Source organism: Trichechus manatus, unplaced genomic scaffold (assembly GCF_000243295.1).
Source record: "Trichechus manatus latirostris isolate Lorelei unplaced genomic scaffold, TriManLat1.0 scaffold00087, whole genome shotgun sequence".
Lineage (NCBI taxonomy): Eukaryota > Metazoa > Chordata > Mammalia > Sirenia > Trichechidae > Trichechus > Trichechus manatus.
The window spans coordinates 8,710,297-8,738,198 of record NW_004444023.1 but is presented as its reverse complement, the minus strand read 5'-3'; the positions used below and the strand labels follow the sequence as shown (position 1 = coordinate 8,738,198).

General features: G+C 38.3%; 1 protein-coding gene and 1 pseudogene across 1 annotated transcript; both read left to right on the top strand.

Moving 5' to 3' along the window:
• LOC111821514 (zinc finger protein 677-like) overlaps positions 1-20,622 on the top strand; it is a 28,988-nt pseudogene extending 8,366 nt beyond the window's left edge.
• On the top strand, positions 9,194-10,082 carry LOC101354600 (zinc finger protein 766-like). Its single transcript, XM_023736225.1, has 2 exons — positions 9,194-9,377; positions 9,891-10,082. Exons 1-2 carry the CDS (start codon positions 9,194-9,196, stop codon positions 10,010-10,012), a joined length of 306 nt encoding a protein of 101 aa, XP_023591993.1. The 3' UTR covers positions 10,013-10,082.
• Positions 20,623-27,902: the final 7,280 nt, after the last annotated feature.

The window sequence follows — 27,902 nt, the reverse complement described above, 5'->3', positions numbered from 1 at the left end:
CATACATCTGTCAAACACCCTTTCTTCCTCAGCTCTTTGTTCTGATATCACCTTCTCAGTGGAACAGTCCAGCCACACACTCACTCCCACTACATGGCCTGTAATGCCTGCTCTGCATGTTTCTCATTACTGGTTTCACTTCCTGTATCCAGGTAACAGCTCGGCCCCAGGGGAGAGGCAAGCCACAAGGTGGCAGGTGTGCTGCGTTTGCCTTTTGTGAGTTCCCCAGTGGATTGCTGAGGCATTTTGCAAACACATCACATATACCCCCTCCCTAGAGATTCCCCTCAAATAATCTAGGTGGATCACAGCCTCAGAAATGGTTGAAGTGCCCCACATGATTCTAATCTGCATCCAGTATTGAGCACCAAGTTGCTGGGTCCTCCATTTCTGAGGCTGACACCAGTCCTTCCTGCTGGGGGTAGGGAAGGGAGGCGCTGCTCTGCATGGGGTGTGGTATCAGGGTCGGATCTATGACTTGAAGAGGATGGTTGGTCATTCTAGCCCAGATGCCCCTGCTACAGCCGAGTGTATGCTTCACCAGGAGAGAAGGGAAATAAACTCACCTGTTGGTCTACACTACACCTGTTGGTGTAGGAGGTTATTGTCCTTTGGTCCTTCCTGGGGCACTGGGCAGCAAGGACTGCCTTTCCCCATAATGAGGTCTTCCTTGTGTGTGTGATTGTGGTGCAGGAAGGGGGTGTGTTGATTGTGAGCATTTAACAGCATATTTTCAAGATTTAGGATTGACTTCTCAAGACTGGTCTTGTCTAAGAAAGAAGCCTGGAGGAGGAGGAGTCCAGAATGGCTCTTTCCCAGGTGACAGTCCTCTTCTTCCTGAAATGCTGTCCTGAGATTTGCTTATTTTCTCTCTGACATGTTGGCTTGCACTTACCCAGGGCCTTCCCTCAGTCACCTTTCATCTCCACACAGATTCCATCTCACGGTGACCCAGTGACATGGTACTTGTGAAGAGGCTCCACTTGGGGAGCATCCTGGCAAGGGCTTCACACCAGACCTGGGTGGAAGATGATGAGTGGGCCACATGGGGGCAGTGAGGGTGAGTGGCAGGGGAGGGTTTAGGGTTTAGGGGCCACATATGGATGGTCTGTCAGCTCTCTGTGGACCAGCATGGCAGAAACTGCACATGGAGGGGATGTGTTATTGTGCACAGTTGCTGGAAAATTCCCAAAAGGGAGACTGATAAGGGGAAACCTGCTCTCCCTGATTTTATAATGCGTTAGAAGCTAAAGAAGTGAATCAGTATGTTTCTGGCTCCAAAATAATGATGTGGAATGGAATGGGAAATTCAGAAACAGACATCAGTGATGTTGTTAGGTGCTATTGAGTTGGTTCCAACTCATGGAGACCGCGTGTAGAAGGGAATGAAATACTGCCCAGTCCTGTGCCCTCCTCAGAATCATTGCAGCCACTGTGTCAGTCCATCTCGTTGAGGCTTGAGGGTCTTCCTCTTTTTTACTGAACCTCTACTTTATCAAGCATGATGTCCTTCTCCAAGGACTGATCCCTCCTGATACCATGTCCAAAGTACAGAAGATGAAGTCTTGCCATCCACACTTCTAAGGAGCATTCTGGCTGTACTTTTTCCAAGATAGATTGTTTCTTCTTCTGGAATTCCATGGTATACTTAATATACTTTGTCAACACCATAATTCAAATATATCAGTTCTTTTTTGGTCTTCCTTATTCATTGTCCAGCTTTCACATGCATATGAGGTGATTGAAAATACCACAGTGTCTTAGGCTGGGTTCTAGAGAAGCAAAACCAATGAAGGGTATATACAGAGAGATTCATCACAAGAAAATGGCTCATGCAGTTGCAGAGGCTGGCAAGTCCCAAGTCCCTAGGTCAGGCATCAGGCTGGAGGCTTCTCCTGACTTGTGTGGCTGCTGTGGCTGACGAACCCAAGATCAGCAGGCACTACAGCAGGTCGCCGGCTCAAGTCCCAAGAACTGGAGGTCATATGATGATGAGCCGGGTGCAGGATCCAGAGCGGGCAAAAGCCAGTGAGCTTTGCCAGAATGTCCATATTGGATGCAGGCTACACCCACAAGGAAACTCCCCTTACAAATGATTGACTGATCACATCAGATTACATCATGGGGATGATTATATTATATCACAAAATGGAGGATAACTCCATCATTACATAACTGCCAAACCACTGAGAATCATGACCAATCCAAGATGACACACAACCTTAACCATCCACATGGCTTAGGTGACATCTTTACTTCTTAACACTTTAAAGCGGTCTTTTGCAACAGATTTGCCCAATGCAATATGTTGTTTGATTTCTTGACTGTTACTTCCATGGGCGTTGATAATGGATCCAAGTAAAATGAAATCCTTCACAAGGTCAAAATTTACATCAGTGATAGAGGGTACTTTATTACATTATTAGTTTTAATATATGAAATCAACTTAAATTTCTAAAAATAAGACCTTTAAATTATTGACAACCCTTCCATCCCATGGGCCACTGATGCAGCAGAGGCCTTGGGTGAAAATGGTTAAAATCAGCCAAGATGTAGGAACAAATCTTTCTTTGTCATACAGGAGGATGGAACCAAATTCTAGTTCCACCATCATTATTAAATACTATATTTCTTTTATATTAAACATCACACGATACATGTATTTCTCACTCAGGGTCTAAGAAGTAAACACTTTTCCCTGTCATGTCCTCCACCATCACTCACCGCCTCCATCTGGAACCACTGGTGTGAGTTCTGTGGCAGATGTCAGTGCAGGTCTTGTTAAAATACACCATTGTGTGATTCTAGAAAAAAAAACTTCTTAGTGAATATTCTGTTGTGATATTCTGCAACCTTTGAAAACACACACCCTAATGTTGTTAGGTGCCATCGGGTTGCTTCCAACTCACAGTGACGTTATGTACAACAGTACGAAACACTGCCTGGTCTTGTGCCATCCTCATAATTGTTTGCTTTCTTTGAACCCCTTGCAGCCCTGTGTCAATCCGTCTTATTAAGGGTCTTCCTCCTTTTCGCTGACCCTCTAACTTAATGAAGCATGACGTCCTTCAGGGACTGGTCCCTCCTGATAACATGTCCAAAGTACATGAGACAGAGGAGGATTCTGACTGTACTTCTTCCAAGGCAGATTTGTTCTTTCTTCTGGCAGTCCATCATATATTCAATATTCTTCACAAACACTGTAATTCAAATGCATCAGTTCTTTGGTCTTCCTTATTCATTGTTCAGCCTTTGCATGCATACGAAGCGATTGAAAATACCATGGCTTGGGTCAGGCACACCTTAGTCGTCAAAGTGACATTCTTGCTATTTAACACATTAAAGAGGTCTTTTGCAGCAGATTTGCCCAATTCAATAGGTCATTTGATTTCTTGACTTCTACTTCCATGGCGTTGATTATGGATCCAAGTAAAATGAAATCCTTGACAACTTCAGTATTTTCTCCGTTTGTCATAATGTTGCTTATTGATCCAGTTGTGAGGATTTTTGTTCTCTTTATGTTGAAGTGTAATCCATACTTTAGACTGTAGTCTTTGATCTTCATCAGTAAGTGCTTCAGGTCGTCTTCATTTTCAGCAAGCAAGATTGTGTCATCTATGTATCACAGGTTGTTAATGAATCTTCTACCAATTCTTTTGCCACATTCTTCATATAGTCCAGCTTCTTGGATTATTTCTCAGCATACAGATTGAATAAGTATGGCGAAAGGATACAACGCTGAGCGCGCCTTTCCTGATTTTAAACCCTGCAGTATCCCTTGTTTTGTTCGAACGACTGCCTCTTGGTCTATGTATAGTTTCCTCATGAGCACAATTAAGTGTTCTGGAGTTCCCATTCTTTGCAGTGTTATCCATAATTTGTTGTGATCCACACAGTCGAATACCTTTGCATAGTCAATAAAACACAGATAAACATCTTTCTGGTATTCTCTGCTTTCAGCCAAGATCCATCTGACATCAGCAGTGAAATCCCTCGTTCCATGTCCTTTTCTGAATCCAACTGGAATTTCTGACAGTTCCCTGTTGATGTACTGCTGCAACCATTTTTGAATTATCTTCAGCAAAATTTTATTTGTGTGTAATATTAATGATATTCAATAATTTCCACATTCTCTTGGATCACCTTTATTTGGAATAGGCACAATGTGGATCTCTTCCAGTTGGTTGGCCAGGTAGCTATCTTCAAATTTCTTGGCACAGAGGAGTCAGCGCTTCTAGTATTGCATCTGTTTGTTGAAACATCTCAATTGGTATTCTGTTAATCCCAAGAGCCTTGTTTTTCACCAATGCTTTCAGCGTAGCTTGGACTTTTTCCTTCAATACCATAAGTTCTTAGTCATATGCTACCTCCTGAAATGGTTGAACATCGACCAATTCTTTTTCGTATAGTGAGTCTGTGTATTTCTTCCATCTTCTTTTGATGTTTCTTATGTTCAGTATTTCACACATAGAATCCTTCAGTATTGCAACTTGAGGCTTAACTTTTTCTTCAGTTTTTTCAGCTTGTGAAATGCCAAGCATGTTCTTCCCTTTTGGTTTTCTAACTCCAGGTGTTTGCAGATTTCATTATAATACTTTACTTTCTCTTCTCGAGCTGCCCTTTGAAATCTTCTGTTTCAGCTCTTTTACTTCATCATTTCTTCCATTCACTTTAGCTACTCTACGTTCCAGAGCAAGTTTCTGAGTCTTCTGGCATCCATTTTGGTCTTTTCCTTCTTCCTTGTCTTTTTAATGACTTTTTGCTTTCTTCCTTTATGATGTCCTTGATGTCATCTCTCAACTGCTAACCTAAAGGTTGCCTGTTCGAAACCACCCGCAGCTCCGCAGGAGAAAAATGTGGCAGTCTGCTTCCTTAAAGTTTATAGCCTTGGAAACCTATCGGGTTGCTATGAGTCAGAATTGACTCAATGGCCTTGGGTTTGATGTCATCCCGCAACTTGTCTTCGATCCTTAGTGTTCAGTATGTCAAATCTGTTCTTGCGATGGTCTCTAAATGCAAGTGGGATATACTCAAGGTCATAGTTTGGCTCATATGGACTTTTTAAAATTTTCTTCACCTTCATCTTAAACTTGCATATGAGCAATTGATGGTCTCTTCCACAGTGGTCCCCTGGCCTTTTTCTGACTGATACTGAGCTTTTCCATTGTCTCTTTCCACAGATGCAGCTTGTGTATTCCATCTGGCAAGGTCCACGTGTGTAGTCGCCATTTATGTTGCTGAAAAAGACTATTTCCAATGAGTAAGCCATTGGTATTGCAAAATTCTATCATGTAATCTCTGGCCTCCTTTCTATCTCCAAAACCATATTTTCCAACTACTGATCCTTCTTCTTTCTTTCAGACTTACACATTCCAGTCACCAGTGATTATCAATGCATCTTGATTGCATGTTTGATCAATTTCAGACTGCAGAAGTTGGTGAAAATAATTCAGTTTCGGCATTAGTGGTTGGTGGATAAATTTGAATAATAGTTTTATTAATTGGTCTTCTTTATAGGCATATGGGTATTATCCTATCACTGACATCATTGTACTTCAGGATAGATCTCCAGATCTCCTTTTTGGACAATAAATGCGACACACTGTTCCTCTTCAATGTGTCGTTCATGGCATAGTAGACCATATGGTTTTCTGATTCAAAATGGCCAATACCCGTGTATTTCAGCTCACTAATGCCTAGGATATCTATCTTCAAGCGTTCCATTTCATATTTGACAACTTCCAGTTTTCCTAGATTCATTCTTTGTACATTCCACGTTCTGATTATTAATGGGTGTTTGTAGATGTTTCTTCTCATTTTGAGTCATGCCACATCAGCAAATGAAGGTCCCAAAAGCTTTACTCCATCCGCATCATTAAGGTCGACTCTTCTTTGAGGAGGCAGTTCTTCCATGGTCGTATTTTGAGTGCCTTCCAACCTGAGAGGCTCATCTTCCAGCTCTATATTAGACAATGTTCTGATGCTATTCATAAGATTTTCACTGGTCAGTTTTTTTAGAAGTAGATCGCTATGTCCTTCTTCTAGTCTGTTTTAGTCTGGAAGCTCTGCTGAAACCTCTCCATCAAGGGTGACCCTGCTGGTATATTAAAAACTGGTGGCATAGCTTCCAGCGTCACAGCAACACGTAAGCCACCACAGTATGACAAACTGACAGACAAATGGTGGTCAAACACCCTATGTTTTCATGTTAGTAGATGTAGAGCTAACTTGCTCTTTTAGATCCTCAGTAAAGCATTCTCATAATGAAGGTGCATGGGGCTTTTACAGCTTTTCCTTGTTATAAAGAATGTCATAGTGGCTACAGTAGAGTGCACCAACTTATCTGGAGATGTCACAGAGTTCCTCCACGTTGGGCAACTCGAAGAGTGGTTATTGCTTCAAAAAGTGTGCATTGTATATTTTGATAGATTTTGGCAAGGTGCTGCCCTTTCCCCCTTCCCTGCCCCCTAAGCTGATAAACATCCTATCAAAAACATACGAGATTTCTCTATAATTTATGTAAAACTTATTACTATGTTCTTTTTATGTTTTGAACATTTGGGAATATGACAGTCCTTTGTGTTTCCATTTTCCAACTAATAGAGAGTGTGAGTAAGTTGCATTATTTTGTGGACATGTAGATATAAAATGGACTTCCATACTTTACTCATTTTCTTTAATGTATTTTAGGAGGTATTTTATATCTTGTAGGTTAATTCTTTATATATGTCTTGGTGTCTGAGTTTATGCTGTTTTTACAGTGAAGCATAAATCTTCTTTCCTGCATGCTCTTTGCTTTTATACGTTTGTTTGGAAGGCCTCACCTATTGCCCAATTACAGAATATTATGTTCCATTTAGTTCTAATGTTTCATTGTTTACAATGTTTTTGTCTCTCTTTTGTTTGTGTTTTTTGTGTATATCCTGTTTTAGCTACTTTATTTCATTCGTTTGAAAGGTTAGATTAATATATATGATAACAGGTCCATATGTAGTTTGACATGGTCCCTAGGTGACAAACGGTTTATGCTTCACTACTAACCTAAAGGTTTGTGGTTGAAACACACGTCGTCACACAGCAGAAGAAAAGCCTGGAGATCTGCATCCATAAAGATTACAGCCATTAAAAGCCCTATGGAGCAGTTCTACTCTGTAACACATGGGGTCGCCATGATTCGGAATCGCCTGGAGGGCAGTGGGTTTGGTTTTTATATAGTTTGACAGGCCCCTCCATTTTGTTTTTCTTTTCAAAATTGTGTTGGGTCTTCTTTGACAAAAGTGTTGGAGTATGGATTGCCCTTTATTTCTGCACTCATGTATCTGTCACCACATGTTCCAATAAGAATTGAGTTCCTCAGTCTTTGATGATGACCTTGTTATACCCTTCAGTAAAATTTTAGAGTCTCTTCATATAGGTCTGGAAATATCTTGTAAATAGGTGTCACAGTATATTTGCTAATAGAAACGCAGGCTGTTTTTCTTTTTTGTTTGTGAGGGTTTTGTAATTACTGCTACTGAAGAGAATAGGTTGCTTTCAGTATGTTATTATTAGTTCTAGTTAAAATACATTCTTTTTATAGGTTACAGTCATTTCGTCTGTGAATAATAACAGTTCCAGCTTTGATTCTCTCTCTCTCTCTTTTTTTTTTCCCCCCTCTTTCTTTTCCCCTATTTCCCTGGTCCTTGCTTAGGTGTCCCGTGCAGTGATGAATGGTAGGAGCCCTGGCCAGCCCCCTTGCTTCAGCGTTTCCTTTAGTGGAAACGCTTCCAGTGTTGACTGCTGATCATGATGTTTGCTGAAAGTTTCTTGCTTAATAACAGGTTTTCAGTTTGTTTTTATTTGTAATGTTCTATTTGGCAAGATTTTGAATTATTCAATAATTTCTTCAAGGATTTACTGTGATACATTTTTTTTCTGTTGTAATCCATTATATGAATGTGTAACATTAATAAAATTTCTAATCTTGAATCACTGGCTTATTAGTGGCAAAACTCCATTCTGCTTTTGTTAATAGCTAAATATCTAAATTTAGATGGGTAAAGTTGTACTTATATTTTTACATATATGTATTTCATGGAACTTGGTGTTAAAAAAATTTTCTAAAATTTTTTTTCATTTCTATAAAGTTTTTTTTACTAACCTAATATTGCATGTTTTCAAACTAAATTAAGTAAAATTTATATGTTTTCTTTGTACCAAAAATACTGAAATACACACGTGTAAAACAATACTGAAAATTCATCCCCAAAAATTCAGAGATTACTATAATTTCAGTTAATTAAAGTATGTGTGTATGTGTTTATGCATGTGCATGTAGGCGCAAGTCCATGGTTTTTATAAAAAACACAGTGTTATTTCATAAGTTATTTATATTAACCTTTCAAAATTTGTCTTAAATATTTTCAATGACTTTAAATTTTCCTATACTATAAGGTTAATGAGTGAATAGTACTGAGAATACTAATGAATTACATGTATCATATGTGTGGATAACCTTTAATCCAGTTCCATGTTGTTGACCTTTGATTTGTTTCATGTTTTCTGTTTGGAATCCCTGTCAACATCCTTTTAATGCTGTATCTGTTACTTAACTGTTTGATTTTAGATTCTGTTGTAAAACCCAACCACCTGGGTTCAGGTGCTGGCTCTGCCAGTTACTAGCTGTTAGACCTGTGGCAAGTTTCTTAGAGTCTTTGTGACAGTTTTCTCCTCTGTAAGATGGGAACAGATCTTTCTCTGAGATTACTGTGTTGTTATTTGAGTTAATACATGTCAAGCCTTTAGAATGTGTAGCACATAGTAAGTGTCCAAAAATTTTTAGTCTTTACAATTACAACATCATCACAATTTTTTGATTCTGACCTGCTTTAAAGCCATGATGGACATTTTCATATCTTAAGATACTCCTGCTCTAGCTCATCTGAGAAACTGAATGTCACCTGGTATACAGAATATATCATCTAGCACATCTACATAGACAACACTGTGGGAATTTTTTTCATTTGTATATGTCTTGTATTGTCCACAAAAATGAAACACAGTGATTTAATGGATGTGATATCCTGTAATGGAAAAGTATAATAAAACAAAATTAGGGACATATAACTTGCCCAAAATTATCTTACTTTACTCTGTGAAAACATTCCCTTTAGTCAAATTGATCCTCAGTATCTCTTTCCATCTCTCATTTTACATGAAGATAAGAACTCTTCCCATATTGCCCCTTGGTGAGGTGTGTTTTTCATCGCAGGGACTGTTGACATTCAGAGATGTGGCCATAGAATTCTCTCAGGAGGAGTGGGATTGTCTGGACCCTGCTCAGAAGGCTTTGTACAAAGATGTGATGTTGGAGAACTACAGAAACCTGGTCTCCCTGGGTGAGGATAACTTCCCTCCAGAAGTCAGGATCTGCCCTTGTGCATCTTTGTATTTTCCCTTGTGAGTCTCTTGGAAGTCCCTGCCTTGCTTGATGGAGTTTCAGATCCCTGTTCTTAAAACAGAGATTGAAGTCGATTTAGAAATCAAACACTTCAATAATGTGGCATCTGGATTTGAACCTTCACTATTCTTCAAATGTTATGCCCACTTCAAGCTAGAGCAGTACTGGTTCCAGAGCTTGACTAAGCACAAAACCTAATGACTAACATTTAAAGTATCCAGTTCTCTGGTTTTACTTCTATGCTTTTTATTCAGTAGTTCCTGGAAGACAGCTAGATATCTACATATTAAAAATATTCCCTAGGCATTAAGGAGGCGGCGGCAATCAGGTGAATTTTTTAAATATTTGCCTAGACCCATCAGTAATGTTATCTGTTCTCACCTGAACAAACGGCTTGGATTATATTCTGAAAAACTCATAGCACATCATGTTCCTTTTTTCTTATAAGCAGGAATCTCAATTCCTGAGCTGAATCTAATTTCCATTTTGGAGCAAGGGGCAGAGCCCTGGACTGTGGAGATCAAGGTGAAAATAGCAAAAAACCTGGGTAGGTGGGAATGTATCAAGAGTTGAACACAGATAAAAGCTCAGATGAGCTGACAGGAAGTCACACCATTAAATATGTTTGGGAACTCTTCCCCAAATGGGAGAGGTCTGTGGGAAAACAAAAGTTGATTTCTTGTGAGCTGCCAAAGGAAATATTGTCATCCCCCACCCCAACCCCCATTATCACTCCTCTTTACACATGTTATGGATTGAATTGTGTCCCCCCAAAATATGTGTTGTAATTCAATCTCTATGCCTGGGTTATAATCCCATATGGGAATGAGTTGTCTTTGTTATGTTAATAAGACAGTATTATTGTAGGGTGTGTTTTAAGTCAGTCTCTTTTGAGATATAAAAGAGATTAAAACAAGAAAGTGATCTAGCTGACATGGAGAAAAAGAGATGCCAAGCCACATGAAGATCACCCAGGAGCAGAAGCTCAGAACAGGCAAGGACATTCCCCTAGAGCTGACAGAAAGCCTTCCCCTAGAGCCAATGCTCTGAATTCAGACTTGTAGCCTCCTAAACTATGAGAAAGTAAATTTCCATTTGTAAAAGCCATCTACTTGTGGTGTTTCTTTTACAACAGCACTAGATAACTAAGACAGCACATGTTAAAGTTTATACTCCCATCTTCCATTGGTGGTCTAGGTCAAGCAAAGACAGAGGCAAAATCTTTATCATGACCTATGTTACATCATTGTCTAGTTCCTTTAAGCTCTTTGGTGTCTTGGCTTTGAGAGGGACAGGGAGGGCTGTTTCAAAGGGGTCCTCTTGCCCCTTGGTTTCTCCTTTTGTACTGGATTCCATCTAATCCTCAGTTCTCACTTCATACAGGTCTGAGATCTCCATACTGTTGACCTCGGGACCCATACAGGTTCCATTCTCATTCACGTGCTTAGATGGCCTTCTCATGGAATGGGAAAATGTTGGCTGCTCTTCCATTGCATCTGGGTCCCTGGGAAGCTGCATGGAGCTGTCTTGAGTCCTTTCTGCCTGTTTAGGCCCCTTGGCTATTTCTTCTTTTCTGCTTTTGTATACTTCATATAACGGGGGTGGCTTGGTTCGTCTAAGATTGTTTCTTGGCAGTATTGTGAAGACAGTAGTCAGAGGTTCTCTTTTTGAATCCCATCTTATATGGTGACCATATCTCAGTCTTTCAGGCGCTTAACCTGAGTTTTGTGGGCAGAGCACACAGTCACTTCTCAAGGACCACACAAATGCTGACTCTTCTAATTTACTCCTTCCTATGTCTTTTCTTTTTCTCCCTCTTGCAGCTCTCTACCTAGTCTTGGGATGGGAGAAAAACCTTGACTCTTCCTGATTTCACGTTATCCTAAGTTTGTGTGATTTTGCTTCCAAAACTTGGTTTTAAAATACACATTACTAGAGTGTGAAATTTTCACCCTCCTTTTGCTGTCAACCTAACCTTTAAGTGATGGACAACTTCTGTTGGGATTGAAGAATTAGTATTATGTATTTTACAAGAAAAAATTCTTTTTGAATGTTGAGAGTTATGTCTCATCCACCATTTCCCCAAAACCTATACAACCTCCAGATTTTGTGAAAACATAGTTAATCCTTTTACTTTGTTTCATCTGACTTAGTATCTGCTATTAAAATATACTTTTCCAAATTAATTGGATTTTTTAACTTGAGAATTTTGGATATTTTGAGAATATACTTGTCTTAGTTATCTAGTGCTGCTGTAACAGAAATACCACAAGTAGGTGGCTTTAACAAACAAATTTATTTTCTCAAAATTTAGGAGGTTACTACTACCTACTGCTCTCGAGTTGATTCCGATTCATAGCGACCCTATAGGACAGCGTAGAACTGCCCCATAGGGTTTCCAACGCTGTAAATCTTTACAGAAGCTGACTGCCACATCTTTCTCCCAAAGAGCGAACTGCTGACCTTTCAGTTACCAGGTAAGCGCTTAACCACTGCACCACCAGGGCTCCTTTAGAGGGCTAGAAGTCCAAATTCTGGTCACCAGCTGTAGGGGAAGTCTCTCTGTCCGTTCTGGAGGAAGGTCCTTTTTCCTTTCAGCTTCCATTCCTAGGTTCCTTGATGATTATGTGGCTTGTATCTTCCTCATCTCTGTTTTCTTGCTGCTTGCTTAACCCACTCTTTTATATGTGAGAAGAGATTAACTTAAGATACACCTTATGCTAATATTGCCTCATTAACATAACAAGGAAAATATATTCCCAAATGGGATTATAACCACAGGTATAAGGGTTAAGATTTATAACACATTTTTGGGGTATGCAATTCAGTCCACCACAATACTTTTTGTATTTAGTTACTGTTTTAATCTGTAAGAAGAACAATTAAATTGATTTGTCATAATTTATTATATAACATACTTTTTTTTCTATAGTATGTTTTAAGTTTTCTAAATACAACTTATTTAGATTTCACTGAGTTTTTATTTATGTCACAAATACTTTATTCTAATAATTATTCTTCCTGTCTAGAGTCATTATATATACATCTTGGTATATCAAACTAATATTGAAATACCTTGTATTTTATAGGAAACTTAGCCAATTTCTTTCACTACGTGTAGTTCCTCACCACTGTTCCTTATAACAACTGTGTTTTCCAAAAAATTTCTATAGTTCTGGAAATTACATTCTTCAGTTAATCTATGAAAGCTGATTTGTCTCCCATCTTTTTTTAAAACTGAATTTTGTATAATATTCACCTGTTCATTGTTGATTCCAGTTCTGGTGTTAACCTGTTTTTCTCTGGCCATTATTGTTAGCTGCCATGGAGTTGACCTCAGACTCACGGCAACCATATGCCCAAAAGAAAAAATGCTGTCCTGTCCCGTGCCATCCCTGTAATCTGTTGCAGATTGGACTGTTGTGATCCACTGGGTTTTCATTATCTGATTTTCAGAAGTAGATAGCCAGCTCTTTCTTCCTAGTCCATCTTAGTCTGGAAGCTCCACTGAAACCTGTTCAGCATCATGCAACATGCAAGCATTTACTGACAAACGGTGGCTGCGCATGTAGTGCATTGACCATTATTGGCTTCTCCTGTTGCTAACCACCTCTCTGCACAGTGAATTCTTTGACAGGTGTCTGTGTCTATATGGCACTTCCAGAAATTGTTTCTGTACTACTGCATCACCGTTCTGTATAACACATTCCGTTCTCTGGGTTATTGAGTTGTTTTTTTTGTTCTCCTGATCATCTTTCTGAAGTAATAATCTATTAATTTTGGATAAGTGCACATTAATTTCCATTGATTCATAACTGCAGCTACAGACAGTGAAACTTGTGAGAGCCAGAACTTGACAGGACTTCCTTGTTCTTCCAGGTCTCGAAAGTTTTCTGCTTTTGAGAGGGCACAGTTCTACCATTTTTCTATTGCTTGTTGGGGTGGAAAATATATGACTTTTTCTTCTCTGGTAGGTTTCCGCCTTACACAGGTTCTGGCTTTTGAAGGTTTTACTCTATCTGCTAATACAAATAGTAGATTATTAGATCATCCATCTGTCAGTTTGTTATGTTGTGGTGGCTTGCATGTTGCTGTGGTGCTGGAAGCTATACTACTGGTATTTCAAGTACCATCCAGGTCACCCATGGTAGACAGGTATCAGTAGACCTTCCAGACTGAAACAAACTAGGAAGCGAGGCCAGGTGTACTACTACCAAAAATCTGCCAATCAAAACCTTAGGATTGTCCAATATAGTGCTGGAAGAAAAGTTTTCTCAGGTTGGAAGGCACGCAAATCTACTGCCGCCTCAAAGTAGATTCAACCTTAATGACTGTCATGGTTTGAATTTATGTCCCCCAAAAAATGTGTGTATCAGTTTGGCTAGGCCATGATTCCTGGTACTGTGTGATTTTCCTGTATGTTGTAAACCTGCCTCTATGATGTTAATGAGGGAGGATGGGTGGCAGTTGTGTTAGTAAGGCAGGACTGGATCTACAAGACTGGATTGTGTCCTGAGGCAATCTCTTGAGATATAAAAGACAGAAGTGAGCAGAGAGACAGGGGGACCTCAAACCATCAAGAAACCAGTGCCAGGAGCAGAGCACGTCTTTGGACCGGGGTCCCTGCGCAGAGAAGCTCCTAGTCCGGGGGAACACTGAAGAGAAGAAGGCTGACTGAGAGAAAAAGCCTTCCGCTGGAGCTGATGCCCTGAATTTGGAATTTTAGCCTACTTTGACTATGAGGAAATAAACTTCTCTTCATTAAAACCATCCACTTGTGGTATTTCTGTTGTAGGAGCACTAGATGACTAAAACAATGACGTAAATGGAGTAGAGCCCTTGGGACCTTCGTTTACTGATGGGGCACTACTCAAAATAAGACATAACAGCTACAAATATCCATTACCAATCAGAATGTGAAAGGTATGAAGTATGAATTAAGAAAAATTGTAAGTAATCAAAAATGAAATAGAACCCTTGAAAATCAGTACCCTAGCCGTTAGAGAGCTAAAATGGACTGGTATCAGCTATTTTGAATCCGGCAATCATATAGTTTACTATCCAGGAACAACAAATTAAAGAGGAACAGTATTGCATTAATAGTTAAAAAGAACATTTTGAGATCTATCCTGAAGTACAAAGTGATCAGTGATAGGTTAATAGGAAGACTATTTAATACAACTATTGTACAAATTTACACACCAACCACAAATACCAAAGGTGAAGAAATTGAAGATGTTTATCACCTGTTACAGTCAGAAATTGGTTAAATGTGCAATCAAGATGCATTGATAAATTACTGGTGATTGAAATGTGGTAGTTGGAAACAAAGTTGAGTAGTTGAAAAAACAGCCTTAGTGATAGAAACAACACCAGATATTGCATAGAATTCTGCAAAAATAACAACTTATTCATCAGAAATACTTTTTTTCAACAACACAGTTGACGACTATGCACATGGACCTTGCTGGAATGTAATTGACACATCTGTGGAAAGAAACAATGGAGAGACTCAATATCATCAATCAAGACAAAGCTAGGATGCAACAGTCTATCAGTGGATCATGTGCACATTCAAGGTGAAGCTGAAGAAAATCAAAGCAGGTCCATGAGAGCCAAAGTACAAGCTTGAATACATCCCACTTGAATTTAAAGACCATCTCAAGAATAGATTTGATGCACTGAACACTAATGACTGAAGACCAGAAGAGTTGTGGGAAGACAACAGGACATCATACATGAAGAAAGTGAAAGGTCATGAAAAAGACAAGAAAAAAGGAAAGGACCAAAATACATGTCAGAAGAGACTTGGAAACTTGATCTTAAGTACAGAGTAGCTGAAGTGAATGGAAGAAATGATGAATTGAAAAAACTGAACAGAAGATTTCTAAGGGCATCTTGAAAAGAATAAAGTATTATCATGAAATGTGAAATGATCTGGAGTTAGAAAACCAAAAGAGAAGAACACGATCAGCATTTCTCAAGCTGAAAGAACTGAAGAGAAAATTTGAGCCTCGAGTTGCATTGCTGAAGGATTCTATGGGCAAAAATTGAATGATGCAGGAAACATGAAAAGGAAAATGGAAAGAATACGAAGTCACTGCACCAAAAAGAACTGGCTGACTTTCAACCAATTCAGGAGGTAACATGATCAAGAACAGCTGGTATTGAAGGAAGATGTTCAAGCTGCACTGAAGACATTGGCAAAAAATAAGGCTCCAGGAATTAACAGGGCATGAATTAAGATATTTCAACAAATGGATGCAATGCTGGAAGCACTTGTTCATCTATGTCACGATATTTAGAAGACAGCTGTGTGGCCAACCGACTGGAAGAGATCCATATTTGTGCCCATTCCAAAAAAGTCGATCAAATGGAATGTGGAAATTACTGAACAGTATCATTAATATCACATGCTAGCAAAATTTTGCTGAAAGTAATTAAAAAATGACTGCAGCCATATCTTGACAGGGAACTGCCAGAAGTTCAAACCAAATTCAGAAGAGGACATGAAACAAGGGCTGTCCGTATGATGTCAGATGGATCTTGATCTAAAGCAGAGAATACCAGAAAAATGTTTACCTGTGTTTTGTTGACTACACAAACATATTTGACTGTGTGGATCATAACAAATTATGGATAACATTAAGAAGAATGGATTCCTGAGCACTTGTTCTCATACAGAACCTGTACCTGGATCAAGAAGCATTTGTTTGAACAGAATGAGATATTATGGGAATCCAAATTGGAAAAGATGTACAGCAGGGTTTTGTCTTTTTTCCTTATTCAAACTGTAAACTGAAGAAGTAATCCCAGAAACTGGACTATATGAAAAAGAACACAGCATCAGGATTGGAGGAAGGCTCGTTAAAAATCTGCAATATATAGGTAACACAACTTTGCTTACTGAAAATGAAGGTATCTTAAAGCACTTACTGATGAGGGTCAAAGACCGTCACTGTGGAAGGGCTTCAAGTATGGATTTCACCTGAGCATGAAGAAACAAAAGTCCCCACAACTGGCTCAGTAAACATCTTCATGATAAATGGAGATGAAGTCTCAACAGTTTCATTCTACTTGCATGAACAATCAGTGTCCATGGAAGCAACAGTCAAGAAATCAGACAGCATATTGCATTGGGCAAGTCTACTGCAAAAGACCTCTTTAAAGTTTTAAAAAGCAACATATGTCACTTTGATTATTAAGGTGTGCCTGACCTAAGCCATGGTCTTTCCAATCACCTCATACACATGCAAAGGAAGTCATAAGAAGAATTGATGTATTTAGATTGTGGTGTTAGCAAAGAATATTGAGTATACTGTTGTGAAATGTGAGAATAGTAGTAATAATAGTAACATCAGAATGTGTCTAACTTCAGGGGGTTATAATGACCAGGGTCAGCCCAAAGCTGACTCCTATGAAGTGGAGGTCAGACATACCTCCACCTTCCAACCCCTTTACCAATTCTGACACCCACTGTCTCCCCCACAGTACTCTCTACTTCTCTCCTGGGTTTGATAATCCGTTTCAATGGCCGCACAGACTTACAGACCATACTTACAGTTAAGTGGTTTATTTAGGAAGCAACAGGACAAAACTCCGGATCAGGAGCAACAAGCTACAACTCAGGATCAGGATCAAGAAGCATGTAGGGAAAATCTCCCTTCTTCAGTACAGGACAGCTCTCTCATCTCCTCTCGGCTGTATAGGCCTCCTCTTGACCCCATCAGGACAGGCCTCCTCTCGGCTTCCTGAGGACAGGTTCCTCTTGGCCAGTCTGTCACCACCAACTCTGCCACTGGGACCCTTCTGGGCCTCTTGTTGTCTTCAGTGTTACAGCCCTTGACTTGTACAGCTCTTTTAAGAGGTTCCTTGCCTCCTTTTCTCTCTCACATCTTCTCTCTTTCTTCCTTCTGCCTCTTCCTGCTGCTTTCTGAAAAACTGTGGGGATGGCTGCATATATACACTACCTCTTGTCAATTTTAAGGACTGGTCCCTCCCAGCAGGGGGCACAAATTGACCAACCCCCTCCCCTCCGTAGGCCACAGACATTGCATTTGCATAGTAGTCTATAGTCTCCTCATTAGCATAATCTATTGGCCAATCCCTGCAAGGTACATGCCAGTCACAGGGCAGGCTGCAACCCAGGACCAGACAAAAAGTCAAGTTGTTTACAGTTCACCCAGGAAATGTCAGTCAACCTGAGCAAAAGTAACAAACTCTCTTGTGTAGAAAACTAGGGCAGAGGTTAACTCCACAGGGCTTAAGGGAAAAACTTTTCAAGCTGTTTTTCCAAAGAACCAAGGCAAAAGGCTGCATAAAGGAACTCATTTCACCACAACATGGACTGCCAGAATGAACAAATCAGTCTTAATGGAAATGCAACCAGAATACTGCTTAGAAGGGAGGATGGTGAGACTTGGGCTCACTTAGTTTGGCCACATCATCAGGAAGACCAATCTCTAGAAAAGGACATCCTGTTTGGTAAAGTAGAGGGTCAGCGAAATATGAGGGAAACCCTCAATGAGATGGGTTGCCCCAATAGCCACACCAGTGAACTCAAACATACTAATGATCATGAAGATGGCGACAGGACTGGACAATGTTTCATTCTATCATACATAAGGTCACTATGAGCCTATGCTGACTCCAGGTCAACTAACAACAACAACAATACGAATAGTAGAAACACTCCTCACTTCATGTATCTTCTCTTGTAGGGTTTGTGTTACAAATTTTAAAGATATGATTTTATATGATTGCTGTAGGCCAGCAAAGAGACTCTATATAACCAACAAGGAGAGTTGACCTTAGGAAGTTTGACGTGCCGAAACTGTTCAATTTCTCATTAAAATATATTATGTAAGTTTTTAAAAAACTAATGTAATCACATTCTTAAAAAGCTTAGATATTGGCAAAAGCCTCTTCCTAACTTTGTTTTCCCAAGTAAACTCTTACCCTTCTGTACAAACTCTTACCCTTGTACATACTGTACAAGGAATGACCCCTACACAGGACAGCTAGCTCAGGACAGCAGCATAGTCTGGTCACTGTCTAAATCAACATGTTCAGGGTTTGATGACTCAGATGCCATTATCCAAGAGGGGTAGCTGAATAACACTATTAGAGACAGGGCTGGTTCTTTATCTCCCTTGTAGCTCCTGGAATTTACTATGATTTGTTGTCATCTATACTGCCTGTGTGGCCAGTGGTGATTAATGTTTAAGAACATGTCTGAGCCTACGGGCCCTGGTTCACATCCTGATTCATAATTCCTCAGACAATGATTTTGTATAATTGTGATTACTCCTGTACCTGCTATATTGATCGTGGGTTACTAGAATGGCTTACTTACAGATTTTCATTATGGTTTCTATGTGATGGCTTTTCAATATCTTATGGAATAAAACTCCTGTGCAGTACTTGTTAATGTTACAATTACTTATTTTGCAGTGAGTATAGATGGTTTTTTACAGGTATTCAGAAGAATATTTTGTTACTGTTACAATGATGTTTTGTTAGATTCTTCTTGATTTCCCTAGTGCTAGTTTTGTGTTTTATAATTCTGAATTGCCATTCATTTATTAGGTAGTGTTATTATGTATCACTTACCATTACATTATGTAGGTCTGTGCTTTAGCATTTATTTGTGTAATAATTATGCATCAACATTAAAATTTCTTTTTCTTAAAATATTTGACAGCCACGTATCTATGCCGATGATGTCTCCTTTGGGATGGTGGTGGAAAAGATACTGCTGCTTTTAGGGCTTATGTGACTTTACATAGTTTGAGTGGTTTGGTCATAGGGTGTTTAAAACTATGCTTCCCTGAAAATTATTTCACTTAAATGTCATCATGCTTTATTGAGGAATCCAGCTAACTTTGTCTTTCTAAATATTGGAAGACTGTTTGTTGAAAAATTTTCATCACTCTGTTTATTAAAAGTATTGATTTTGATATAACATTAATTTTTCACTATAAAATACTTATTTTCCAACTGTAGTTAATAAAAATCATATGTTCTTTTTATCTTTTAGATGTGTCTTCTACATATGTTATCAAGGAATTATCACCAGAAGATAAATTGCTAAAGGGGAATTAGTACAGTCTGTAATGTTGGAAACACATGAAAGCCATGGCATTGAAGATTTTGACTTCAAGGAAGTCAGGGAAAATATGCATGAGTTTGAGAGTCGGGGAAGATGATGAAAGAAATTACAAAGGAGTGACTATGACTCATAACAGAAATCTCACTGGGAAAAGAGAGCAACATGTTAGAAGAGATTCAGGAAACAAGTATATGTAATGTGTTGAAAATAGAATTGGATTAAACTTTCAATCACATCTCGCTGAACTTCAGAGATTTCAAATATTGGAGAGAAAATGTATGAATGTAATCAAGTTGAGAAGTCTATCAATAATAGTTCTTCAGATTCATTTCTTGAAAGAATTTCTTCTAGTGTCAAAGCCAATATTTGTATTAAATTTGGGGATGCTTTTATGCATTCTTCTTTGGTTACACAACACCAGAAAACACATTATAGAGAAAAACCTTACAAATGTAATGAGTGTGGCAAAGCCTTTAACCGAGGCTCTCACCTCACCAAACATCAGAGTATACATCTTTGAGAAGAACCTTACAAATGTAACGAGTGTGGAAAACCCTTTAACCAGGGCTCATACCTCATTAGATATCAGCATATATGTCTTGGAGAGGAACCACACAAATGTACTGTGTGTTACAAAGCTTTTATCCAAAAATCAAAGCTTGTGGAACATCAGCAAATTCATACTGGAGAAAGATGTTGTCAGACTTCTGTTAGACATTCAGACCTTTGATATCATGAGAAAAACTAATACTGGAAAAGAAACTTACTAATGTGAATGCGTGTGGCAAAGTTTTTAGCTGTGGCTCAAGCCTGACTAGACACATGAGAATTTATACCTGAAAGAAACCATATAAATGTATGTGGTAAGATCCTCACTCAAAATTCAAACTTTGCAAGTCATCAGAGAATTCATATTGGATAGAAAACTTGAAAATGTATGTGACGAAGGTTTTATCCAGGCTGTACATCTCACTAGAAGAAAAAAAAAGTTGCTGTCAAGTCAGTTCTGACTCATAGCAACCCTATAGGACAGAGAACTAACCCATAGAGTTTCCAAGGCTGTTATCTTTACAGAAGCAGATGGATACATCTTTCTCTTGCTAAGCTGCTGGTGGGTTCAAACTGCCAACCTTTTGGTTAGTAGCTGAGCACTTAACCACTGAACCACCAGGGCTCCTTGCACAGCTCACTAGTTGTAAGAACATACATCTTTGAGTGAAAACACACAAATGTGTGTGGTAAAGTTTTTATCCAAAGGTCAGGCATTATGGAACAACAAAGAACTCATACAGTAGAGAAATCTTAGAATTATAGTGAAAATAGGCTATTTAATCAGACATACACTTTTGGAGTCATGAGAGCATCAATACTAGAGAGAAACCTGACAAATGTAATCACTATAGCAAGCCTTTTATGCAATGATCTCACCTCAGGCCTCCCCAAATAATACTGCAGAGAGAGTTTACAAATGTAAATCTTTTGAACAATTCTCACAACAGACTACATATCAGAATTCATCCTGGGAAGAACTAAGTCACTGCTTCTCAAAGATTTATCAACCTCAGATTTCAAATTCTACAGTGAGGAAAAATCAAAATCTCTTAAAACTCATGAGATGATGTGTGTCAAAGGAGCAAGGACATGTGGAAAAGTCTAGTTATCTTCAATGTATAAAATAGTTACCCGGGGTTTCATGAAAATAGTATATTACTATTGATGAATTTCAACCTAAGGTTTGAGATCTGTTACTATTGTGTCTTCATTACAGGCCTTTCACGTGCCACCATGATGGTCTTTGAGAGGGATCAGTAAAATGAATGGACCTACTTCATTAGCTGGAGTTCATTCATATCCATGTTCTCTAAAAGAACAAGGACACTGAATTTTAAGATACATTATGGTCAAAATTTGAATGAGAGTATGGGGAGGGGTGAATAATAGATGTAAATTATCTAAATCGTGATTCTTGCATTCGGGGCCACCTTCACCAGAGGGCCTCTGTGATGTACAGGAAAGGATTATTCTATCAAGACACCATGAAAAAAAGGCTGGGACGTTGAAAGACAGGTTTTCGTGAGAGTGGAGTGATAAGCTATTGGGGACTTCTTATGTGGTGGAAATAATGGAGGGGTAATAATGGTCACCCCTTCCAATTGCAATAGATGCCATATATTAAAGATTAATGAAAAATTAGTCTTGGGAACTGAGAGGGAACAATTATTAGGGGAGAGTTGAATCAAAAGAACCAAAAGTGTGCATGTGTAATATTCACACTTTAAACCACTAGTACTGAATTTTGGTACTCAGTGTATCAGATCTCGTGTTTTAATTAACAAAATTTTATCCTTTTGTCATAAATCTGAATGAACTAACGTTTCTTCTACCAACACAAACATATCCCACCTAGAAGAGTACTTCATAACAGACACTAATAATGCATTATTAATTAGGCTATCAAGATTGAATGGCGTGTAAATATTTCTATGGTGGAATCAATATACAATTCTGGGAATATACTCTCATAATTTGCACTTATTCTCTGCATTCTGCCCGTGGATATTTCTGTGGCTATAATAAAAATACCAAAATAGTGCAATCTGATACTCTGTCCTATTCACTGTATGATTATAAATCCATATGTTCTTTATTATGCCTCTATAGTGCCTGTGGCTTTCATTGGCCTTGATTTACATAAGGTGAACAGTATAAATGTATTAAGCATACAAAAAATATACTAAAAGAAAATCGCATGAATGAGGATGAGAATAACAGTTTTTTCCTGCATGGAGCACGCATTGAAATAATTTGAAAAGATCCATGTTCATGAGTTTCCCTTAGGAGTGAACATAACAATCATAATTTTTTTTTTTTTGGGTAAATAAACATGGAAGTACATATTTACCTCCCAAACATTTTTGTTAATTTTCACGGGTACCCAGTCAGTAGGAACAGGATGTATTAGTTTCCTAGGATTGCCATAAGAAAGTTCCACAAACTTGGTGGCTTCAACCACAGACATTTATTCTTGGTTATGGAGGCTAGCAGTCCAGAGTATTATCAGGGTTGGTTTCTTGGGAAGGGCTCTAAATTAGAAAAGCCTTGTGTTTTGTCAAATGGTTTTCCAGAATCAACTGTCAGTCCTTCAATAGTCTTTTTTTCTTTTTCAGTATAGTGTTAACAGTTTGGCGCCATTTGCCTTTCCATACAGCTCATGAGAGATATTGGTCTGTGGTTTTCCTATCTTGTAATGTCTTCATTAGGTTTTGGTATTATTGTAATGCTGGTTCATCAAATAAGTTAGGAAATGCTTCTTCTATACTTTGGAAGAAATTGTAGAGAATTGGTTTCATATATTCCCTAAATTTTTGTTAGAGTCCATAAATGAAATTGCTAGGCCTGATGTTTTCTTTTTTGAAGGATAGTAAGTATTGATTCAACAGATTTAATAGATACAGGCCTATTCAGATTATTTCTCCTTGATGAGGTCTAGTAGTTTGTATCTTTCAAGAAATTGGTCAGTTTCATCTAAGTTATAAAATTTGGCTCCTGTCCAGAGTTTGGAGGGCAGGGCCCCTTCTCAGAATCTGGATGGTGGGTTTGATGCCGAGATAGTCCTGGAGAAGAGAGCATTATTTTCAAGACTTGAGAGCTAATAAGGTTGTCCATGGCTCCCTCTTTCCTTCAAGTTTCTCCTTTTTGGAATGGGAATGTCTATCTTAAGCCTGTTCCACCATTGTGCTTTGGAAGCAGATAGCTTGTATCCTAGGTTTCACAGGTAAGCAGATGAGAGAAATTTTGCCCCAGGATGGAGCACACCCAGATTCTCAGCCAAACTTGGTTTAAATAATTCAGAAGATGAGATTGGACTTAGAGTTGATGTTGGAATGGGTTAAGACTTTTGGAGATATGATCAAGTGAGTGTATTTTGCATGTGGGAAGGACATGGATTTTGGGGTCTAAAGGGTAGAATGTTATGGATTGAATTGTGTCCCCAGTATAGAAATCTTGAATTCCTAACCTCTGTACCTCTAAATATGACCTTGTTGGGAAATAAAGGTTTTCTTTTGTTATGTAATGAGATCGTACCAGAGTTGTTCAGTGCCTTCAAGTTGATTCTGACTCATAGCGACTCTGTGTACAACAGAACGAAACACTGCCAAGTCCTGCACCATCCACACAATCCTTGTTATGCTTGAGCCCATTGTTGCAGCCACTGTGTCAGTCCATCTCGTTCAGGGTCTTCCTCTTTTTTGCTGAACTTCTGCTTTACCAAGCATGATGTCCTTCTCCAGGGACTGATCCCTCCTGATAACATATCCAAAGTATGTAAGACGAAGTCTCACTATCCTTGCTTCTGAGGAGATTCTGGCTGTACTTCCAAGACAAATTTGTTGTTTCTTCTAGCAGTAGATGGTATATTCAGTATTCTTGGTGAACACCATAATTCAAAGGCATCAATTCTTCAGTCTTCCTTATTCACTGTCCAGCTTTCACATGCATATAAGGCAATTGAAAATACCATGGCTTGAGTCAAGTGCACCTTCATCCTTAAAGTGACATCTTTGCTTTTTAACACTTTAAAGAGGTCTTTTGCAGCAGATTTTCCCAATGCAATATGTCCTTTGATTTCTTGACTGTTGCTTCCATGGTTGTTGATTGTGGATGCAGGTAAAATGAAATCCTTGACAACTTCAGTCTTTGTTTATCATGATGTTGCTTATTGGTCCAGTTGTGAGGTTTTTTGTTTGATGTTGAGGTGCAATCCATACTGAAAGCTGTAGTCTTTGATCTTCAGCAGTAAGTGCTTCAAGTCCTCTTTCAGCAAGCAAGGTTGTGTGTGTCATCTGCATATTGCAAGTTGTTAACGAGTCTTCCTCCAATCCTAATACCAAGTTCTACATATAGTCCAACCTCTTGGATTATTTGCTCAGCCTACAAATTGAATAACTATGGTGAAAGGATACAACCCTGATGCACACCTTTCCTGACTTTAAACTGCACAGTATCCCCTTGTTCTGCTCAAATGACTGCCTCTGGTCTATGTACAGGTTCCTCATGAGCACAATTAAGTGTTCTAGAATTCCCATTTTTTACAATGTTATCCATAATTTGTTATGATCCACACAGTTGAACACCTTTGCAGAGTCAATAAAACACAGGTAAACATCCTTCTGGTATTCTCTACTTTCAGCCAAGATTCATCCGGCATCAGCAGTAATATCCGTCGTTCCACATACTCTTCTGACTGTGGCTTGAATTTCTGACACTTCCCTGTCAATGTACTGCTGCAACTGCTTTTGAATGATCTTCAGCAAAATTTTACTTGTGTGGAATGTTAATGATATTGTTCGATAATTTCTACATTCTGTTGGATCACCTTTCTTTGGAATGGGCGTAAATATGGATCTCTTCCAGTCGGATGCCAGAGTCGAGTGAGTCATAAGTCTATTCACTTTTGAGTGATGTCTTATTAAAAAAGCAGAATAGACTCGCACAGGGGGAAGGCAGGTGTCATGTAAAAATGGAGGCAGATGAATCTGCAAGCCCAGGAGTTCCAAGGAATGCCCAGGGCTGTTGACAAGGAAGGACTTTCCCCTAGAATCGATGCTCTGATTTCGACTTCTAGACTATGAAACTCTGGGACAATAAATTCCTGTTCTTCGAAGCCTCACCCATCTGTGGGTTTTGGTTTTGTTTTGTTTTGTTTTTTGATACAGTAACACTAGGTAATTAAAATAAGTAAAGCAAATATTGTACATCTCCGTCCTTGAAAATTTATTAGAAACCAGTTTCTACACATGAAATAAAAGAGAAAATAATGAGTTAAATAGTAAAAACCAATACAAATATTCTGATTAGGAATTGAGTGAAGATAAAAGGTAAGGAAATTAAAATTAGAAACTACAAATTTTCGTTAGTAAAAATTAGCTTTACAATGTTAGTTAAAGGGGTTTTGTTATGGATTGAATTGTGTCCCCCTAAAAATGTGCCTCAACTTGGCGAGGCCATGATCCCCAGTATTGTGTGTTGTGTGATTGTCCACCATTTTGCCATCTGATGTGATTTTCCTATGTGTGGTAAATCCTGCCTCTGTGATGATAATGAGGTGGGATTATCAGAAGTTATGTTAGTGAGGCAAGACTCAATCTATAAGACTAGGTTATCTTGAGTTGATCTCTTGAGATATAAAAGAATCGAGCAGAGAGACAGAGGGAATTCATACCACCAAGGAAGCAGTGCTGGAGCAGAGCACATCCTTTGGACTTGGGGTTCCTGCACTGAGAAGCTCTAGACCAGAGGAAGATTGATGACAATGACCTTCCCCCAGAACTGACAGAGAGAGAAAGCCTTCTCCTAGAGCTGCCACCCTGAATTTGGACTTCCAGCCTTCTAAACTGTGAGAGAATAAATTTCTTTTTGTTAAAGCCATTTATTTGTGCCTATAATAATTTCATTGTGCCATAATATTTCTATTATAGTAGCACTAGGTAATATAGGGTCGCTATGAGTTGGAATTGACTGACAGCAATGGATTTATTTTTAGATAACTAAGGTTTCCACTGGTAAAATCCAAATAATTTGAGTATCTAAAGACCACAGCATTTATAACATAGAAAAAAATATATGAATCCATGAGTTGATGATATTTAAAAATCCATGAATAAATTAATTAGAAGTTAAAACCCTTACACCAGAATGTCAACTACAACTCGGAATGATGGAAATAGAAACTTACATGTTGGTATCCACCATAGTTATAATTGTTTTAGGCAAAAGTCAGCAATGGAAAATGAAGATAGGATAATTTTTATGAGAACAGGATATTTATAAAATCTTTGGATAAACCCCAACAACATACTTATTAATTATAAAGAATAAATAATTAAATTTACAGTGTTGAAATCTAGCAGACAGCACCATAAAGAAGTGGTCAAAATTAGCATCAGCAATAATGGGACAAATAGATCTACATGCTCCTGATAGGATACTCTGAGAAGAAAACAAACTACTGTGATATTCCTGGAAAATAATTATTATAATCCAAATATAATCATCAGAAAGCATCAGACTCAAACTATGAATTTCTACAAAATAATTTGAAATTTTCAAAAGCGTCACAGTAACAAAATCGGGGAAAGACGGAGGATGTATTTCAGGCTGAAGGAGAATAAAAACATGAAAATGAAATGCCACATGTGATTCACAGCTGGATCCTTATGCTCTTAATAGTATTACAAACAACTTGAAAAACTTGTAGGGGGCCTACTGCTGAGATGATAGCAGCATATCCATATTAATTTGCAATTTTTCAGAACTATACAGTGACTATGTAAGAGAATATCCTAGTGTTTAGAAATTCACATTGAAGTATTTAGGAGTAAGTGAGTATTATATATTCAATTTACTCTCAAATAGTTTTGAAAAATAAGAGGCATATGTATATATGTATATGTGTGTGTGTATAAGCAAAGAGAATGCTTAACATTTGGGGAAAATGCAAAGGGTACATGGAGATCCTTTGTATTTTTTTCTTTTTGCAACTATGCAAATCTAAATTTATTTTAAATAGAAAGTTAAAAATTCATGTTCGAAAACAAAGTTGGGACATTAGTGAAGCAATTATTCAACTCTAGAGGAAGATCAAAATAACCTGTAGTTATGTAAAATTCATAAATTATTACAAACACCACAACAGTAAATTTTAAAGATAAAAATAAATACAGATTTGAGTAAAACAAAACCTTATTGGGGTAATCAAGAAATACCAAGATTACAATCAATGGAAATTCATAAAAATCTGCTCTACATTTAGGAGCTATATTAAATCATGAAAGGAAATATGGTAATCTTTGCTCCCACATTTGTGTATCCAGAATAAACTATATTTTTTAGAAAATTTTGTGACTTAAAGAAAAAGATAAATCACAAGTAATTTTACTTTCAAACTATAAGGCAGTAAAATATATCCCAAGTATTTCATGAAGTCTGATTTAAAAGCCCATAAACCCATTGCAATTGAGTAGATTCTGACTCATAGCAACCCTATAGAACAAAGTAGAACTGCCTCAAAGGGTTTCTAAGGCTGTGATCTTAATAGAACAGACTGCCACATCTTTCTCCCATGGAGAGACAAGTGTGTTTGAACTGCCAACCTTTCTGTTAGCAGCCTAGCGCTTAACCACTGCGCTACCAGTGCGGCTTATTTTAGGAGCAAGTTCTAGGAAATACTACAGCACCATGCAGCTCCCATGTTCTGCAATCTGTGTGAGTTTATTTTAAAGAATAAATCTTCCTCCAGAATTCTTCCAGGCTTACATAACTTGAAAAAATACAGTGAAAATGAAATATAGA